The sequence below is a fragment of the Protobothrops mucrosquamatus genome, unplaced genomic scaffold, assembly GCF_001527695.2.
Source record: "Protobothrops mucrosquamatus isolate PMUCROS unplaced genomic scaffold, P.Mucros_1.0 scaffold115, whole genome shotgun sequence".
Lineage (NCBI taxonomy): Eukaryota > Metazoa > Chordata > Lepidosauria > Squamata > Viperidae > Protobothrops > Protobothrops mucrosquamatus.
In genome coordinates, this window is record NW_015386487.1 from 1216552 (window position 1) to 1235777 (window position 19226).

At 56.3% G+C, this 19226-nt stretch overlaps 2 protein-coding genes across 2 annotated transcripts; both read left to right on the forward strand.

The window, feature by feature from the left end:
* Positions 1–2030: 2030 nt before the first annotated feature.
* Positions 2031–4993, forward strand: PAFAH1B2 (platelet activating factor acetylhydrolase 1b catalytic subunit 2). Its single transcript, XM_015812906.1, has 5 exons — positions 2031–2111; positions 2269–2358; positions 3192–3308; positions 3647–3769; positions 4283–4993. Exons 1-5 carry the CDS (start codon positions 2031–2033, stop codon positions 4559–4561), a joined length of 690 nt encoding a protein of 229 aa, XP_015668392.1. The 3' UTR covers positions 4562–4993.
* Positions 4994–6883: 1890 nt separating this feature from the next.
* Positions 6884–18484, forward strand: SIDT2 (SID1 transmembrane family member 2). Its single transcript, XM_029283516.1, has 27 exons — positions 6884–7399; positions 7807–7928; positions 8230–8394; positions 8696–8741; positions 9203–9304; positions 9405–9488; positions 9841–9940; positions 10500–10565; positions 10860–10953; positions 11262–11329; positions 12105–12176; positions 12331–12405; positions 12585–12635; positions 13486–13604; positions 14077–14150; positions 14302–14368; positions 14519–14592; positions 14668–14791; positions 14971–15088; positions 15265–15401; positions 15727–15835; positions 16011–16087; positions 16192–16238; positions 16509–16614; positions 16704–16814; positions 17148–17261; positions 17878–18484. The coding sequence occupies exons 1-27, from the start codon at positions 6884–6886 to the stop codon at positions 17938–17940; spliced, it is 2901 nt and encodes a 966-aa protein (XP_029139349.1). The 3' UTR covers positions 17941–18484.
* Positions 18485–19226: the final 742 nt, after the last annotated feature.

Genomic DNA, 19226 nt, shown 5'->3' on the forward strand with positions numbered 1-19226 from the left:
AAGCTGCTTCCTTCTAACTGTTGCCTAGGGAAACAGCTGAATTAGTCTCCAGCAGTCCAGTGGTTGCCAGTGGCAACACTGGAGCTTCATTTCCCCTGAAAGCAAAGAACAGGTGTGTGGTTACCTGCTGAAAAAAAGAATCAAAGGGTAATTGCATGGAGAGGAGGAAGGAATTGTCTCATACTTAGATGGCTAACCTGGCCTTTTGTGGATTTCAGGTGAAAAAGCATATTCTGTACTGTTGCTTTATCTGGCTCTTCCCATTCCACCACCACCCTCCTTTATTCAGTCATCTGCACCTTGTTTTGTTCTGTGACCTCAAAAATGCCCAACAAGGAATTGTTGAAGACAAAATGGCGTCAGCATCTCACTCAAATTCAATTTCAGAAGTTTCCCAGACATTGCATGGCAAGGCTAGATAGGACATTTTATCTGGGGGAAAACATGAGAGTAGCTGATGTTCTGTGCTAATAAGAGTACAGTTTCATCTCCTACTCCCTGCCCTAACCCTAAATATTTTGTTTTCTTTCTTTTCCCACAGCTTAAGAGTTTTTCCTTGTACTTATCAGCCTTGGAGCAAGGTAACTGCTTGCTCAAACAACTGACATCTGCAGCTTGAAAATCTTTGGCTCTCAATATACCCCTACAGTGACAGGCATCCAGTTCTTGGCTACTTAGAGTGGGCGCCTCTTCTGGCAAAGGGAAGACAATCAAGGATGTTAACATGTAAGTCTCTAGGCATCAGGAGATGGAAAGGAATTTGGTTCTTTAAGCAGCAACGAGGTGGAAGATTGCATGAAGGATATTAGCACCAAGGAATATGATCTTAATAGGAAAAGATGAGATGCTTTGAATTGAGGGAAATCATGGCAAGTGTACACAGCTAATTCCTTTGCAACTCTACAATTGAACATATTTTTGCTTTGGGACTTTAAACTGATGATCATCCAGTGGTTAACATTTCATTGTTTCCAATTTTAAAATGTCAACTATTTTGGATTTCTAAGAAATTTTCAAACTCAGAAAACCAGGCCCAACTTAGTGGATTTCAAATATTTATTGTCCATTCCACGAAAATCCTTAGTTGCCAAGAGGCTTTGGGGTGCTGAAGAAATGGGGTCCGGGACCAGGCAGTGCGGAAGGCCCTTTCCCTATTCTCTTCCTTCCGATTTACATCACCAGGTCCGCACTGCGATTTGGCCTCAAGCGGACCCGCTGCATCGGGGCTTGCTCTGGAGCGCCCCCAAATCAAGGCTCCTGAAGGCTTGGCTCTCCTCAGGCGGAAAGCTGTGTTAACCCAAGGCCTCGCAGGCAGACGCCCTTCCAAGCAGGGGTCGGACTTGACCTACAGCGGGGCCTTAATCCCAAAGTCGACAGCCATTTCCCCGGGCTGTGCCGTTCAGCCGGCGGGACCGCCGTGGCCACTTGCCGGGCCCCGGGCCTCGCTCAGAAATGGGCACAAGCATTGCGGCAGAGCCGCGCCCCTCGGCGACGCCCACTCCACGGGGCCGGCGGCTCCGGGGCTCCCCCTGGAGGCCGCCTCACCGGGCGAGGCCCCGCCCCCCAGGCGCGTCGCTCTTCCCGCCCCCGACAGGCCGCCGGCGAAAAAAGCCCGCGAGCGGCCGGGGAGAAGCCCGACCGCCCCCCCCCCGGGAAACACCGAGGCGCCAAGGGGCGGGACTTCCGGCGAGAGCTGCCGAGACGGCGGAAGCGGATCATCGCGCAGGCGCGCTGCGTGGCGGCCGGAGCGGGGGAGGGCGAGAGAAGGCCGAGCAGGCAGATCGGATCGTCGCCGGGAAGCCACCATGGAGGCGCGGGGGCAGCCGCAGTCGCCGGCAGCGTGAGTGCGGGGCGGGCGAGGGACGTGTCCCCCCTCTGGGCAGCTTCCGCCGAGCCCGCCTCCTCCCGCGCCGCGGGGCCCCGGGCGCCCGGTTGCCATGGCGACGGGCGGGGCGGGGCGGCCTCCGATCTCCGCCCGCCGCCCGCCCATGCGCCCCTCTCCCCTCCCCCCGTCTCTCGGCAGGGACCGGATGAGCCAGGGGGACTCCAACCCGGCGGCGACGCCCCACATCGCGGAAGACGTGCAGGGCGACGGCCGGTGGATGTCCCAGGTGAGCCTGGCTGCGGGGGGCCTCGGCCGCGCTCCCGGAGCTGGCCTGGAGCGTGGCCCTCGGTCGTTTCGCCCGTTCTCCGCCCGCCCTCTCGGGGAAGGGGCCGGCGTGGAAAAGCTGCGGCCTTCCTTCACGCTGCTCGCCTCCTTCCCTCCAGCACAGCCGATTCGTCCTGGACTGCAAGGACAAGGAGCCCGACGTGCTGTTCGTGGGCGACTCCATGGTGCAGCTGCTGCAGCAGTACGAGGTACCCTGCGCTGCGCAGGAGGACTTTCCGGGGTTCCTGCGGAAATCCATGGCTGGTCGAATCTGATCCACTTAGGGGACTTGCTTGTCATTTAGTAAAATTGCACATTCATCATTATATAGGATTCCATCTTTTCTGTTCATCATCTTTAAATTGATCGGCAATAAACAGTAAAATTACAATAAATAAACTTTGATTTCCAGTAGAAAAGCTTGGATAAATAATTCCGATTTGAAAAAATAGGGCAAAGGCTCACTCACCCCAGAAAGCCTTCTTATGGAGACTGTTCCTCAAAACTCATTCTGCAAAATCATCATGCAGAATGCAGATTATCATGCAGAAAAGGTTCTTTGCATCTGTTACCCTGAAGGCATATTTGTAAGCGGTTTGAGGATGCACAAACAGCTAGGGCACACCTGGGGCCACCTCGGTGGGCAACATCTGGCCCTTGGGGGACAATGTAGCATCCGAAAATCTCAGACAACATCGTGGCTGGATTTCAATATCATAATTTGGTTGTTTCTTGTGGTGTTAGTTCTGTTGCATAGTGGGAAAGGCCATGGGAGGTTTTCCAAAGACAAATAGATTCCATTCCCAGTCCAGGAAGTTTGGTTACATCATAGGATGATTTCCAGGCCTCCAGATGATTAGGAGACCCTTTAAATCCTTATATGGATTGCAGATGACCCAGGGTGAACCCTTTGTTTCAGCCTGAATAAACATGTTTCCATTTTTTAATCTAATCAACCTCTGAATGCTTAACTATATTAATAGTTTATTCCTGAAATCCCCTGCTTTTCTTCAAGAAAGATTCCTAAAATTTATCATTGCAGATATGGCGAGAACTTTTTTCACCATTACATGCACTGAATTTTGGGATTGGTGGAGACACTACAGGACATGTTTTGTGGAGACTGAAGAACGGTGAACTGGAAAATATTAAGCCCAAGGTAGGGTGCTTGTAATTATGAGAAAGAACAAACCTCCTGTGGTATAGTCTTCATTCTCCCTCCCTCCCTCTCTCCCTCTCTCACAGACACACACACACCACGGCCCTTTGCAAGGTTTTGTTCTACCTAAAGCATTTCTATGTTATTTTAATTCACAGCTATTACATTCACAGTCTGATTGATATCTGTGACTGGCAAGGAAACAGAGAGCTTCTGACTGCCATGTTCTCTGGGCACTGACATTATAGAGGCAGCATGTGATGTTTCCTTTTCCTCTGAAGCCGGGAAATCTCACAGAAATCACTGCGGTTTGTCTCTTTCTGGTCCTTCAATCACAGGTCATCGTTGTTTGGGTTGGAACAAACAACCATGAAAACACAGCAGAGGAAGTAGCTGGTGGAATAGAGGCCATTGTGAGACTGATCAATACTCAGCAGCCCCAGGCTAAGATTATCGTACTGGTATGTAAAAGTAGCATCTTTGGTGCATTTGTATGTTTTTTTAATCAGGTGGAAAAGAAGCATCATGAGAACAGCTGTGGTAGCCTGCTGGCTTTTGTTACAGAAAATCAATTGGAGAAGAGTTACCTTGGCTGAGGAAGAGAACTAGAAATCTGCCTCAGACAATCACTAATTTAATCATTGTTTTTGACAGCTTAATTTTTGTAAGCATCTGGATAATTTCTTTCACAATTCTTCACATACTAATTAATATTTAAAAAATGGCTGTGGAAAAGCCAAAAATGCATCTATGGGAGTTTGGAAGACATTTTAATACCGGAAGACTATAGATACTTCTGAAAGACAAGTAAGAACAAAGGTCTCAACTTGCCAGAGAGGCAGCACCTGTGTGCCCATGTCCAGACAGTGCGCAGGGCAGTGTCGGCGTACAGAGTGATAGGCCAGGGGTTGGGGGTGAGCTTTCCCTAAGGATAGGAGCCTGCTAACCTGCTGTTTTTCCCTCCCTTGTTCAAGGGCCTGCTCCCTCGAGGCGAGAAGCCAAACCCCCTGCGGCAGAAGAACTCCAAGGTGAACCAGATCTTGAAGACCTCCCTGCCAAAGCTGGCTGGAGTCCAGCTGCTGGATGTGGATGGGGGCTTTGTGCACTCGGATGGCACCATTTCATGCCACGACATGTTCGATTTTCTGCACCTAACGGGTGCCGGCTACACAAAGATCTGCAAACCCCTCCATGAACTCATCATGCAGCTGCTGGAGGAAACCCCAGAAGAGAAACAGGCAACTCTGGCCTGACAGCCTCCCATCCAGCCCCATCCCAGCGCCATCAGCCCAGTTCTTTTTTCCATGGCACTACTGAATCCTCGCTCGACGTGCTTTCCATTGTTGAATGTTACTGGGTGTTGTGTTTAGCACTGGAAAGGGAGGTGGGGGGTGGCATGGCCAGTTTCACAGCCTGTGGCTGGCCAAAGATCTCCCAAGGCCTCTTTGCTCACTTGGCCTGAACAGGTTTCCTCTAACAGGAACAGGATCTCCCCTAAGCCGTTTCTCGCTCGTGGGTTGAGCATGCTGGTCAGCAACCTGCTGGCCTCTGCTGCTCTCATTCCCATTCCCGACTCCTCGATGTCCAGGCTGTCTACAATGCTGAAATGCCTAAACTCATTGGTCGCACTCACATTCCAGCCCCTGGACTGAAAAGTAGCTGCTTCTTTAAAAATTGGAATTGTTTGAAGAGTTTTTATATTTACTGGGTTTGGGTTTTTGTTTTAAGTGATATTAGCTGCTTTCTTGCTTTGGGAAACAAACAAACCAGAACAGGAGACAGCTACTTGTGACAACTTGATACTTGCGAACAATTATGTGTTGAAGGAGTGAACACATTTAACTTGGCAATTTCATTTCTTTGTTAAAAGGATGTGATTCCCTTGCTGGGAACAGGGTGGGAGGTGGTCAGCTTTGGGAAGACGTGCCTCTGAGGTGTGTTGGTGCAACACTCTCAACTTGTCCAAGGCCTTGGAGGCTATCTGCTCATTCCCATCCAGATCAAACTGATGCTTTTTGCTAGGTGATTTCCTGCTTCAGAATGCTCACTTTTTTAAGAGCAGAAAGCAAGTGATTGTTCCATTGCATCCTCCCCCCCCCCCCAGTCCTTTCCCTTCTTGCAAGGCTTGAGCTTCATAATCCCAGGGCATCCATTTCTTTTTTGGGTCAACCTTATATAAGTATTTTACTCATGCAAATGAGGCCTCTGGCTGCAGCCATTTCATCTGCCCAGGATATTTCAGTTCTGTCAGAAAATAGGCCTCTTGTGAAGGGAAGCCTCTTTCTCTGGGCTTGGTGTCATGAAAAGTTTTTAGAAAAAGTTTCTGAAGTGTAATGCCTCAGTTTATACTTGGATGAGATTTTTCTGGGAAGGACTTTCAGTCTTAGAAAACAAGTGAGATTGTGGGAGAAAGATTTTGTCCCTAAACAGACAGTGAAGAAGGAAGATACTTCACCTCTTTTCACCTGAGCAAGTGATTGGTCAAGGGCGTGCTGCCCCAGTTCTTCAAATACGGTTTGAAACCCGAGAGCACAGTGTAAGGGATGCAGTGTGTGACCATCCAAATGTTGTCATAATTTCCCTCCCCCATATGCCACCCCAGCTGTAGCCCCTGGAAGATCACCCGTTTCCCACTTGGTTTTGGATTTGTTCTGAGAAGGTGTCTTCGTTCATGGATGTGCTCTTGGTCATGCATACCTTCTTGAGGCTCCTGCCCTGGTTGGCCCATGGTCATCCAGCCCGTCATCTTTTTTCTTGCATCTCCCAGCACAGGCTTCAGCTTGACAAAAGCACAAGGCTTTGCTCTGTCAAAGAATTCCCAGAGTGAATCCACACTCTCTTGAGTGCTCTGTGTTGGCATTCTGGGATGGGAACTGGGAGTGAGCAGGGGCAGTCTCAGTGGCACTTTGCTATTTTCCTGCAGAGATGTGCACGAGCAGCCTAATGCTTGCATCAGGTTTGGCTGGTTGGGAGCCATTTCCGAGCTGTGGCCGCTTTGTAGCCCAGTGGTTTTGCTTGCATACAGGACTTTCCAGCTGCCAGTGGCCCTTGTCCTCAGATGCAGACTTGATTTCGATACGAAAGCACAGTCTCTTGCCATGGGATTGGCGGCCTCGCCAGAGTCCCCTTGAGGTCCCTGCTGTATCCTTGGGGCCAGTATTCTGCTGCTTTCTTGTACCCCACAGAGGTCCCAGCATTCAGATTTGTTGAGGATTCAGGTTGGCTCACCTACTGCCAGCCCAGGAGCACCTTGCTTATATAACCGGGCTCCTCCTCCTCCGCTTTTCCTTGGAGTCCCCCTCCTCTTGTTCCTGTATGAAAGCTTGTGCTGCACCCCGAATCTTGTCTGTCCTGTGATGTACAAGCATTGCTTATTTTCTATTTATCGCAGCAGTTGGGGAGTGTAGATGAAGGGGTGGTTGTCTTTTATTTGTAACATGCATGTGGGAAGGGGCTGACTCCCTTGGCTTTGTAGGAAGAGCTGAGAGTTGGGATGCAGCAGTCACTCGGTGACCCCACATCAGTGGCTTCCATGCGCCTTGGAGGGATGAATCTACTCTGGCTAAGTGGCGTTGATGGCTGGGAGAGCTCATTGGTTTAGTGCGTGTTTCCATATAAAGATCTGTGTTCCACCGACTCGCCTTGTCAGCTTCTCATTGGTGGGGGCTGTGGCTGGGGTCTTCACGCCTCGGGAGCTTCGCAGCGGCTGCGGCCGCCGCCTTCAGCCTTCCGAGCCAGGCCGGCGTTTCGACCGCGGCGCACCGTCGCGCTCGGGAAGGCTGGCCGCCCCTTCTCCGCGGCCCGCCCTCGCCGCCTCCCCTTTAAAGGACGCGGCCTCGGCGGCGCCGCCCAGACGAGCGGAGCGCCCGTCCCCGCGGCTGACGGCCTCCGCCGCCCGCCCGCTGGCCATGCTGAGGGCGCCGCTGCCGTTGCTGCTGCTGCCGCTGCTGCCCCTGTCCGGGGCCGCGGCCGGGCCGGCAGAGAAGCGCGTGGTGCAGAAGGAGGCGGCCTTCGAGCGGCTCTACGGCGACGCGGTGAACGAGAAGCTGCTCAACATCTACGCCTTCAATCACACCGTCTCGCGCAACCGGGTGAGCCGCCGCCGCCCGAGTACAGCAGCGGCCGGCCGCCTCGGCCCGGATTCCCCGGGGCTCCCCTCTGCCGCGACCCGGCCCCGGCGCTCAATCCGGGTTGCCGGATGAGCGCCTCCGCCCGGCCCCGGACGACGCGCTGGCACCTCGGGCGGCAGGAAGCGGGGGCGGCGGCTGGGTGTCTGCCTGCCGAAGAGGGAGCCCGGCCACGGGAGCGGGAGTTCCGCGCCAGGCGAGGCCCTTTTCGCCCTCCGCCGCTCGGCTCTCCGACCTTTGCCCCGCGCCTGCCTGCCAGCTGGCCCGGGAATCATGCCCGGCTCCACCTCCCTCCCTCGCGGGCTCTGCGGCCGGGGGTCCCGGGCATGGGGCTGCTCGTCCTGAGTCCCCCCTCTCTCGTGGCCCCACAGACCGAGGGCGTCCGGGTGTCGGTGAACGTGCTCTCCGAGCAGAAGGAGAGGCCGGTGCTCTTCGTGGTGCGGCAGAAGGAGGCGGTGGTCTCCTTCCAAGTGCCCTTAATCCTCCGGGGCCTGTGAGTATCCGGCCCCGCCGTCCTCCCATGGCACTGCCCAGCTGGGAAACCAACAGGCGGGAGAGCCTGCTGGGGCCAACAGCTGGCACCCTTACCCAGCCAATTCCTGGGAGTCTGGGACAATGTCCTGGCCCCACCTCGGCTTTGCCTGGTCCTCAAGCTGCCCTCTATAAACGGAAAGGCTGGCTGGGTTAGGGGACCTCAGTGTGGGGCCCAATCACTCTGTGGCCACCTGGAGGTCCAGGAAGGGCCCCAGGATGCCCGCAGCAGCTCCTTCTCCCACCCCACCCCCCGCCCGCAGGTTCCAGAGGAAGTATCTCTACCAAGATGTCAGCCGCACTTTGTGCCAGCCTCCAACCAAGAGCAAGGTCGAGATGCAATTCTTCTTTGTGGACGTCTCCACCCTCTCGGCCAGCAACGCCTCTTACCAACTGCGGGTCTCCCGTGTGGAGAATTTTGTACTCAGGTGAGCCAGGCTGGTGGTCCAAGACGAAGGGCGAAGGTGTGGGAAGAGTCCCAGCCATGGGAAAGGCCTGAACAGACGGTGGAGAATGGAGAGGGAGGCTGGAAGGCAGGGAGATTGGGAGATGCGCAGTCCCAGAAGTGTGCAAGGACTTGGGTTGTGAAAAACTTCAGTCAGTAAGGAGCAGCAGTTTCTCTGTTTCTGATGGGGTCTCTGAGCCGAGAGGGCAAACGGACAGTGCGGCCCCTCTTGTGGTAGCTCTGCCCGCACCAACCGCTATCCCTGCTGGTCTTTCTTGATGTAGGACAGGTGAGCGGTTCACTTTCAACGCCACAGCAGCCCAGCCACAGGTAGGCTTCCCAGCAATCTAGGTGGGCGGGGGTGTTGCCTGGATGGGAAGAAGACCCTCCCCAGCCAAAGTTTGGGTGCTTCTGAGTTCTGGACCTGGCTGTCAAACAGGGACAGTTAGCCGGAGGTCTGTCCGTCTCACCCCAGTGCTTGGACAGGCCTTTCTGTTGTCCTCGGGTCAGGCAGGAGCTGAGGGAGGCCCCTGTCTGCCAAGCTGCAGCCTCTTTGCTGTGATTTTTCTGCCCTCGGAGCACCGGCTGCAGGGTTTCCAAGCAAGATGAGGCTGCTTGGTTGCTTGGCCTCCCTGATGAGGCTTCCCAGCCTCAGGAAGGGCCCCCAAGGAGCCACCACAGCTGGCAGGCAGAGAAGGACCTGCAGGTTGGATGTGCTGCCCCAAGAAAGGAAGATGTCATCAGCCAGGGTCTTCTGAAGTGGTTCTCCTCTCTCTCTCCTTGACCCACAGTACTTCAAGTACGAGTTCCCAGAGGGGGTGGACTCTGCCATCATTAAAGTGACCTCATCCACAGCTTTCCCTTGTTCGGTCATTTCCGTCCAGGACATTCTGGTCAGTGAGGTGGGGGGGGGAGTTGCTTACAGGACACAGGAGGCTCCAAGCCTCCTTTCGCCCAAGAGGCTGACTTCTTGCTTTCTTTCTTACTGCCCAGTGTCCCGTCTACGATCTGGATAACAACGTGGCTTTTATTGGCACATACCAGACCATGACCAAGAAGGCAGCCATCACAGTGCAGGTATAACTGATTGGCTGGGACCTTTGCCAGTTGGAGCCCTGTAATCTGACTGCCCGAGTCAGCCTTCCTGTTATGTGGGATACCATGGGCATCAGTTAGCCAGCAATGCTGCTGCTATCGGTTGGCCTGAAGGGCCTATCTTGCCTTGGCTTCTGAAGCAGCATCTTGAATCACAAACTCAAGTCTCTGGAGGGTTCATCCACGTGTTGTCTGTAACACAACGGTTAGTGAGTAGAAACCAGGGCACCTGAAGGGGCGAACAAGGAGCCTGTAGCTGCCCAGTTGGGTCTGAAGATCAGTCTTATTTCTGATCTTCAGTCAAAGATTTTCTCCATTCCTTGGTTTTTCACAGAAGAAGGATTTCCCCAGCCATAGTTTCTATGTGGTCGTGGTAGTGAAGACTGAAGATGAAGCTTGTGGGGGACCTTTACATTACTACCCTTTTTCCAAAGGTATCGGGGGGAGCCGGGCTAAGGCCTGTTTGTGGGTTCAGCTTTTGTGGAGGAGGCCTTGTCAGCTAACTGGTAGGGGCCAAGGAGGCATCCAGGAGGGTGGCACCTGGCGCTTGAGGGATCTGGAAGCCAACTCCAGGATTGGAGATAATCTGGCCTCTGTTCCAGGGCTTCTTCCCCTGATCCCCTTTCTCCATTTGGCCGCTTCTACCAGTGCATTTGGGGGAGAAAGCAGATGTGCACATCGGAATAAAGGGAATGAGATCAGGAAGCCTTGGGGGCAAGGAGAGGCAAGCCGGCAATCTGTTCTTCTGCAACAGCTGGAGAGAGTGGAAAAGTTTTTAAGAGGCCACGGAAGTCCAGAGTCGTTCAGCCTTCTGGCCTCCACTTTTACAGCTAGTCCAGCCAGGGAGCCCCTTGTGATTAGCAAGGAGGTGGCTCGTTGAAGGAAGGACCCTCAGAACCAGGCCTTGATCCAGCTCTGCCCCATCACCAGCGAAGGGGACTTGCAGCTGGGCTCTTCCACAGGTGAGCTGGTCCCGGACTTTGTGTCTTCCAGATGAACCTGTTGACCAAGGCAACCGCCAGAAAACCTTGGATGTCGTGGTGACCCCTGCTGTCAGTTGTAAGCAAGCACCTCGGCTGCATATTCCCCAGTCTGGAGGAGGAAGGAAAGCAGCTGCTCCTGATTTGGAGCTGGCTCCCCTGTAGACCTAAGTAGCAGGTAGCACAGGGCCTGGGGGGGGGGCTGAATCTCCAGGAACCTTTGAGTTGAGGTTAGTGGCTGAGAGGCCGAGAGGCTGCAAGGAAGGAAAGCTGCTGGGGCGGGAGGGGAGGGGGATTGGCAGCTGTTGACCCGCTGGGGCTACCTAGCAAGGCCTGCCAGGTGCGTGAGGCCATCTCCCCGCCTCTTCTGCAGCAGAGGCCTATGTGAACGGGATCCTCTTCTGCCTGGGTGTTTTCTTGTCCTTCTACATACTGGCACTGCTCATCGTCTGCTGGGAGAACTGGCGGTGAGTCTGCCCATCAGGGTCCCTCTCCTGGTAGGAATGGCTTGGGCGTAGCCTCTCCTCTCCCCCTTGCCGCCGTGGACCTCATTTTTCCTTGCCAGTGGGGGCTTGGTCACGGCAGAGAACGTGGCTTTGCCCTGCTTTTGTGGCAGGGCTGGATGGCAGGCAGGGCAAGAGGGCCTTTAGGGCAACAGTGTTCATGCCATCTAATGCTTGCTTCCTCTGAGGAGGAGGGGGACTCGGTACCCATGTGGAGGGGGTTCCAGGGAGGGCAGCTGCATATCCTTTCAGGGGGCTTCCTTGCTTGACAGGCAACAGAAACGGAGGCAGCAGCAGCTCCGGTTCCTGAGTGCTGTGGACACACCCTGCTCTGATGGGGGTGTGCGAGGTAGGTGGGGGTCTGGTGCCATCGGGAAGTGTGGGGTCTGTGGCCAGGGGAGGGCCTCTTCTTTTGTTCGGCTTCTGCTTGAGGTGCTCATGGTTCTGACTCCTGCAGGCCTTTTGCTGAGTCACGGTGGGGAGTGGCAAGGGTGCGCGCTGAAATCCAGTTGGGGTCTGACTCTTGCAGGGACCAGCTCTCAGTTGCTGGAGCTCCAGTGCTGAATCAGCTTCAAATGCAGCTCCATAAATCATGGTGGGTTTGCACAACATGCTGGACTGTGCTGAAATGCGATCAGAGTGCTGCAAGGAACTAGTTGCTGGTTTTGCATGTTACACAGACGTAACAGATTTTGTTAGTCTTGGGCTGGGAGCTGGCATGTAGAGAAGACCTCACTGAAGACCTTAAAGCCACGTTTCAGAACTACGGCATGCATCTCCCTTGCATCAGGCAGCTACCTTAGTTTATATCCATAAACGTCTTCTTCCTCCTTTCCTTTCTTTCCTTTCCTTTCCTTTTCTTCCTGGATGCTGCTCCACGCCAAGCTTCTCTTCTTGGTAAGCAGTCAGTATCCCTGTTCTCCACTTCTCTTGCTTCCTGTGCTGGGGGAAAACTCACTTCCATTTGGATAGGCCTTGAGATCAGATGCAGAGGGATGGGCTATCATCCTCAGAGCTCCCCTCTGGTTGGGCTGGCTGGTCCAAGGCCAGCCAGGCACTAGTACCTGATGCAGCTCCCCCTAGTTCCAAGCTGGATTGTGGCTCTTTTGTTGCAGGGAATCCCCAGGACCCCCCGGATTCCTTCCAGGGACACTCTCCTCTTGGCAGTCAGAGTTACGGGTCCTTTGGTGAGTTCCAGCCTCCCAGCCAGACAGAGGAGGGGGGCTCCTGTCTGTTGGGGATGGGGGTGTTTTCCTTTGGTGCCACCTGCACCCTGCAGGTGGCTGTTTTCCCTACCTGGCTGGTGACTTACCTGGGGGCCCACTCCCTTCCCCCCAGCAGACACTGGGTCAGCTGCCAGCAGCGAGAATGTCACGGACAGCCTGCTTTCCACGGAGGCCTCCTCCAATTACGCTGGTGAGATGCGTGGCTGGCATGCTGGCACTCAGGATGCTTCCTCTCACCTGGCTGCTGCTTCCATGCATGCAGGGTCTCTCCAGGAGGCCGGAACTGGGGTGCACTGTCCTCAGCTTCCCAATGGGCCTGGCTGGACAGGATTGTGCCCACTTTGCGTAACTCTTTCCTCTCTCCCCAAGGGCAGGATCTGTGCCAGCAGCGGCAGAGACACTGGGCAACCTTTGCAATGGGTAGAGAGACTGGTCTCCCTGTCATTCTGGCATCTCCTTACTGTGCCCCTTGCCTAGCCTGGTGGCTCTCCTTGGCCAACAATGGGCCAGGTCTCTCTATTCGGGGCTCTGCAGAGAAGAAATGTTTTTTAAAAGTATTTCTGAGCTTGAAAATATGGGCTGTGATTGAAAAGAATAGGGAGTGATGAGGCATATGCCTCTCCCTTCCTCCCTGATCCTGTCAGTGGGGCACAGCGTGTTCTCTGCACATGCTCTTTCCTAGCTGCTTCTCGCCTTGAGGGTCTCTGGGTGGCCCTTCTGCCTCCCGAGGGAACAGTTGCAGAGCAGCTTTGAAGGACCAGGGCATCCATCAAGGGCCTGGCCTGTGCAGACCTGACCCCGTTGCTGCCTGGCTGGCAAGGGCACCGTCGGTGGGAGGCCAGAGCCCCCCTTTCCCTCAATGGACTGAGGCTTCCTGAGGGGCTGCCCCTTGGCCAGGGAGGGAGCACCGTCTTCCTGAATCTTTCATGCCCCCCAGGCTGCCTCCGAGCTGCTGCTCCCTCTGCACTTGAGGAAATGGCGGCCCCTCAGAAAGCTCAAGGGGAGGGGCAATTTGCATGATGGTTCCCCTCCCCATGCCAGGGGGTTGCTTGGCTTCCAATCAGCAGGGCAAGGGTGCTTGGGAAGTGGGGAGGCTGCTGTGGGCCCTGTCTCTCCTCGGGCCTCCTGCCCAGTCAACGTCCAGACAGGTCAGCTGCCAGCAGGCTCTAGTCGGTTCCATCGGTAATTCAATGGCACAGACTGACTGACCCTTTCAAGACATGAGGTGCCCCAAATCTTTGCTGTAATGCTGGTTTTTCACCCTCTGCAGATCGCTCCCTAGAGAACCTGGTGGGACGCCCCCGGCTTGACTCGCTCAGCTCCGTGGAAGAGGATGATTACGACACACTGGCCGACATCGAGTCAGACAAGAACGTCATTCGCACCAAGGTTGCTCCGTGGGAGTGGGCCGGTTCTCGGGCTCCGAGGCATGATGCCCAGAAATTAGGGAGGGAAAGATGACCGAGAGCGGGCACCGCTCTGGCTGCCCAACATCTCATCCTCTGGGGGGCTGCAGCGGCTGCCACAAAGCCCAGCAAAAAATGCGGCTTCTTTGAGGAGGGGCCCAGGAGGGCTGCGGATCCTCAGAAGCAGGCTGAGAATTGCTCTGGATGCAGTGAGGCCTTGGGCCTCTCTAAAGAGCTGTGAAATTTGGGCCTGAGGGAAGAGGAGTTTGTGAATTGTGTGAGCTCAGGGGCAACTTGAGTGCCCCCTCCCGTTACCTGCAGGAGCCTCTTCCTGGATGCCAACAGAGGTGACGTCCCATTGGAGACGCTGCCAGGTTCAGGCTGCGCAGGGGGAGGTTTCCAGGGAAGATGAGGGAATTTGGCATCTCCTCACGAGATGCTTGTGTTTGTTGCAGAAATTCCTGTGTGTTGCGGATCTGGCCCGCAAAGATAAGCGAGTCTTACGGAAGAAATACCAGATTTACTTTTGGTGAGATAGTTGGGTGGGACTGGGGGGTTGGCTATGTGTCCCCCACAGTCCCCCCCCCCCGGCTGTGCATTGCCAGGGCAATTGACCAGTGTCTTCTAATGGAGAACTTCTTCTCGTCCGCTCCCTCCTTCCCTCCCTTCCTTTGCTGCAGGAATATTGCCACCATAGCTGTCTTCTATGCCCTCCCCGTCATCCAGCTGGTCATCACCTACCAGACGGTAATGCCTTTTCCTCAGAGCATTGACCGCCCTTGGGCCCCCACTCTTGCTTTGGCCCTGGCCTGAGCCTGGCCTGGAGCCCCTGGGCTTCCTTGATGCCGGCCCGAGCCTTCCTGGGCCCCTGGCCAGCCCCTCCTTTGCCTCCTGCAGGTGGTGAACGTGACGGGGAACCAGGACATCTGCTACTACAACTTCCTCTGCGCACACCCTCTGAGCAACCTCAGGTAGGAACCAGGAGAGTGGCCTCTGCCTTGACCCCCTCGCCCTGTGGGGCCTGACGCCACCCTTCCCCCCTCTAGCGCCTTCAACAACATCCTCAGCAACCTGGGCTATGTCCTGCTGGGCCTGCTCTTCCTGCTCATCATCCTGCAGCGCGAGATCCACTACAACCGGGCCTTGGTGCGCAACGACTTCCAGGCTGTGGTGAGGCACCCGCTGCACAGGGGGCCCCTTTCTCCCCAGGGCCACACCCGCTGCCCGGAGAGGGGCCTGTGGCTCTTTGCCTCTCTTCCCCTCTGCCCTCCTCAACCTGCTCTCTGTTTCGGACGGAAAGGGGAGCTGGGCAGAGGGACCTCCTTTCTCAGATGGGTGTCCCTTCCCAGGAGTGTGGCATTCCCAAACACTTCGGCCTCTTCTACGCCATGGGCACCGCCCTCATGATGGAAGGCCTTCTGAGTGCGTGCTACCACGTGTGCCCCAACTACACCAACTTCCAGTTTGGTGAGTGGCCCTCTGCCTCATCCCTTGGTGGGCAACCTGACCCAGCTCCCAAGGCCTGAGAAGGGCCCCCAGAAGCCCCAGCCCTGCAGTTTTTCTCCGCCATTCAGCTGGGGGGGAGCTACAGAGCCAGGCGGAGAGTAGCGTCCCTGGACTCAGCCATGGCTCTTTTATGGCAGACACGTCGTTCATGTACATGATTGCCGGGCTGTGCATGTTGAAACTGTACCAGAAGAGGCACCCCGATATCAACGCCAGCGCCTACAGCGCCTACGCCTGCCTGGCCGTCATCATCTTCTTCTCGGTTGTGGGGGTGGTGAGTGAGCACAAGCGGGACCCCCGGCAGCCCCTCTGGGCCTCCCACAGGGCGCTCACCCTCTGGGGGAGATGGAGGGAGGCTCTGTGAGCCCCGGAGAGAGCAGGGGAGCCCCAGCCTCCAAGGGGTGCTGAGCTGGGGAGGAAATGTGCCTTCCCTGGAATCCCCCCCCCCCGAAGGAAACGCTGCGTCCCTCCTCTCTCCCTCGGGAGGTGAGTTTGAGGAGGGAGGTTTCCTTGCCCCAAAAAGGAGCCCCCCCTCCCGCCCCCCTCTTCAAGCCCCTGTCCCTGCCAGTTCTGCCCTTCAAGGGCTCTCTGGCCCCCAGGTCTTTGGCAAAGGAAACACGGCCTTCTGGATCATCTTCTCAGTCATCCACATCCTGTCCACACTGCTGCTCAGCACCCAGCTGTACTACATGGGCCGCTGGAAACTGGGTGAGTGGGTGCAGTTGGGGGCCGGCTGTTCCCCGCAGAGAGCTTCCAGTCCTCGCCTGCAAGCTCTGGGGGAGGGAGCTGGGTGGGACTGCCCACAAGGGGGATGGCCATGATGCTGGCCCACTCCCACCCTCTCTGGGAGTCTTCAGTGTCTCCGTCTCTCCCCTCCCCCCAGATTCTGGCACCTGGCGCAGGATCTTCCATGTGCTGTACACAGACTGCATCCGGCAGTGCAGTGGGCCCATGTACATGGTGAGTGGAGGGAGTGGCCCCCTCCCTCTTTTGAAAGGATTCTCTCTTCCTGGAGCCTCACAAACTCCCCCCCCCCGCTCTCCCTCCCCCGCTTCTGTCTGCAGGATCGGATGGTGCTGCTGGTGATGGGCAACTTCATCAATTGGTCTCTGTGAGTAAGGGCAGCTAGCCAGACAAGCCCAGCCCGAGAGGCAGCCAACTGGGCCCCCATCCCCCCACTGCACCAAAGAATGGTTGCCCGCCTTTGGGGTGCAAAAAGTCGCTTTATAAGGGGGGGGTCTTCCTGCTGCTTTGGGATCTCAAAAGCCCCTGGGGATTCTCTCGGGGGAGGGGGAAGAGCAGAGTTAGGGGCTCAGCCAGGAGGACGGGTGGTTGGCTCAGTAGTTGCTCTGATGCCACACCGACCCCCTGCTCTCCCCAGGGCGGCCTATGGCCTGATCATGCGCCCCAACGACTTCGCCTCCTACCTGCTGGCCATCGGGATCTGCAACCTGCTGCTCTACTTTGCCTTCTACATCATCATGAAGGTGCCACCACTCTGGCCGGGGGCGCTTCTCTCTCTGGAACGGTTGGGGCTTCCCCCAGACAGCCCCCCTGACCACTCTCTCCCCTGCAGCTCCGGAGTGGCGAGCGTCTGCTGCTGGTCTCCCTGCTCTGCATCGTCTGCACCTCCGTGGTGTGGGGCTTCGCCCTCTTCTTCTTCTTCCAGGGCCTGAGCACCTGGCAGGTGAGCTCAGCCAGGCCAGGGGGACCCAGTCGCAGCCTCTCTCTGCTGCCACAGGAGGCCGAGCTGCCTCGGGGCTGCTTGGCATCCAGGCAAGGCAAAGCTGGGTCTCCTCCTTAGGGGGCTGGGTCTGCGCATCTGTTCCCCTGCGTGCTGGGCTCTTGCACGGAGCGCTTGCCACATTGGGTAAAGCGGCTGATTCAGAGGTTGGGCTGTGCAGGCAGCAGGCGAGAGGAGCACCTGCCCTGGGCTTGGCCTGGTCTGCTGGGGCGGGGGCTCATCCAGCCTTCTGCCCACCCCGAGCCCTGCAAAGAGGCTTGTCACTGGTCCCGACAGAAAACTCCGGCTGAATCCCGAGAGCACAACCGAGAGTGCCTCCTGCTGGGCTTCTTCGACGACCACGACGTCTGGCACTTCCTCTCCTCCATCGCCATGTTTGGCTCCTTCCTGGTACGTCTCTTCAGCAGGTCCAGAGCTCAAGAGCGCTGCAACCCATGGCAGATCAGCCCCTTCCTGGGAGCTGTGGGACCCAGATCAGGCTCTGGGGTGGGGGGCAGGATATGTCCCCCCCATTGGAAAAGGGGCTGCAACACAGACACGGAGCCGGTTGCTGCTGGCCCTTGAATTGCCAGTCTGGCACAAGCTCTCTGCCAGGAGCCCAGAACTTCTTGGGCCAGACTGGTATTTCCAGGGCCAGCAGCAGCTGGCCCCGTGTCTGTGTTGCAGCCCCATTTCCAACTGGGGGGGGAACATATCCTGCCCCCCACCCCAGAGCCTGATCTGAGATGTTTCCTTGGCAATCACATCCTTTAAGTTGCTTTAGTCAGGATCCTTTGGGGAAGGTTGCAACATGAAGGACACCGCTGTTGTGTGCTCCAGAGTGGAACACAACTTGGCTAGAGCCTGGGTGGGGGGGAGTGTTGGCCACTGTTGGAGAAATGCTCCAGGGGACCTCACAAAGCGCCCAGAATGAAGTGCAGAGGAATGCTAGCATCAAACACACCCCCATGCCTTTCCCCACAGTGGCCCCCTGCATCTGATGGTGCCTTCCCTTCCCTTTGTGCAGGTCCTGCTGACAATGGATGATGACCTGGATTGTGTCCAGCGTGACAAGATTTATGTCTTCTGAAGGATTGGACAGGTCTCCTGCTGGCGGGTGCTGGGGCCACAGCTGTGTGCTTCCCCCCTCACCAAGGCATCAAAAGAGAGTGCAGAAGGGGAATGAAGTTGCCATCCTAAGCCTCTGAAAGCTGAGCCAGGGCGATGGGTTCAAATGCTGCCTGGGTTGCCTCTCTGTCAGTTTCCTTCCTCGGCCAACAACAGAGAGAAAAGCCCCTTCTGTTGGCGCCCAGCAGAAGCTGCAGGCGGAACAGCTGGGCTCCTGTTCAGTGGGGCAGCCCTCGGAAACTGACTCTGCTCCCTTCCTTGGTGCCTGCATTGACCTCCGAAGGGGCCTCCCCTGTGAGGCAGCTGCCTTCTTTGCTGAGCAGGGAGTAACAGCCACCCGGGCCCCCTCCTGCAGCATTGTCCAGGCAGGGGGGGGGCTCCTCCTCAAGCACTTTGGGTGCAATGTAGTCACTGCCTATGGGGAGGAAGCGGGCCCTGGAGCCTCCTCAGTGCAGGTTGGAGGGGCTGAAGGCCTGCGCAGCGGTCCCTGGAGCCCCTCCCTAGTTTTGACCCCCCCCAAGCAAGGTTTCCTGGGTGGGGGGGAGGCAGCTTCTGCAGAGAGTCACCATGATGCAGGGGCTGCACATGGGGCAGGGGCGGGGTGACAGGAGAAGATCAGAAGGGCCAATTCAGGAGGCGGAGGCCGAGTGCTCCTCTTTCCCCATCCAACAATCGGGCCTTCCCTCCATATTTGACCATTCCTGGTTTTGGATTGCGGCTGAGACAGTTTTCCTTTGAAATGGTTCTTGGTATAAAACACTGTTGAAGAAAATTGGCGTTTTGATCTCTACAGATGCTGCTGCCCAATGCAAACGATAAAAGATGGCCTTGCCTTGCTTTTTTTTCATTGAATATGAGGCTGGGGGGGGGGGAACAGCTGCTTGTAGGATGGAGGGAGGACTGTCCCTAAAGAACAGACTCTACTGAGATGCGGTGACCTCAGTTCAGCTCCCAGTTTCTCTCCAATTGCCTTGTCTCAGGCAGGCTACAGTAAAGCCCCAGTTGCTGCAAGTGGCTGTGGGCCTGGGCGTTCCCTTCTTTCCTCTCTGCACCCCGAAACTCTCCCGAGTGACCTCATCCAGGAGGCAGGAGTGAGGCCAGGGCTGGCCCGTCTGGCTGGGGAGAGCCCTGCCTAAAAAGGAGAGGCTGTGCGGGTCCAGCCCAGGCCGAGCATCCTCCGGGACTCAGGCATGCCGAGAATGTCTTCAGGCAATAACTCTGCTCGACTTTGGAGTCTTTCCCCAAATA

What these genes read in the sequence shown, in the direction of transcription:
- PAFAH1B2 (XM_015812906.1), top strand. Translation starts at nt 2,031, where the DNA reads ATGAGCCAGGGGGACTCCAACCCGGCGGCGACGCCCCACATCGCGGAA. An exon ending in ACGGCCGGTGGATGTCCCAG is followed by an intron (nt 2,112 to 2,268) that starts GTGAGCCTGGCT and finishes CCTTCCCTCCAG; the next exon opens with CACAGCCGATTCGTCCTGGA. An exon ending in AGCTGCTGCAGCAGTACGAG is followed by an intron (nt 2,359 to 3,191) that starts GTACCCTGCGCT and finishes TTATCATTGCAG; the next exon opens with ATATGGCGAGAACTTTTTTC.
- SIDT2 (XM_029283516.1), top strand. Translation starts at nt 6,884, where the DNA reads ATGGCTGGGAGAGCTCATTGGTTTAGTGCGTGTTTCCATATAAAGATC. An exon ending in AAATACCAGATTTACTTTTG is followed by an intron (nt 14,151 to 14,301) that starts GTGAGATAGTTG and finishes CCTTTGCTGCAG; the next exon opens with GAATATTGCCACCATAGCTG. An exon ending in CTACACCAACTTCCAGTTTG is followed by an intron (nt 15,089 to 15,264) that starts GTGAGTGGCCCT and finishes CTTTTATGGCAG; the next exon opens with ACACGTCGTTCATGTACATG.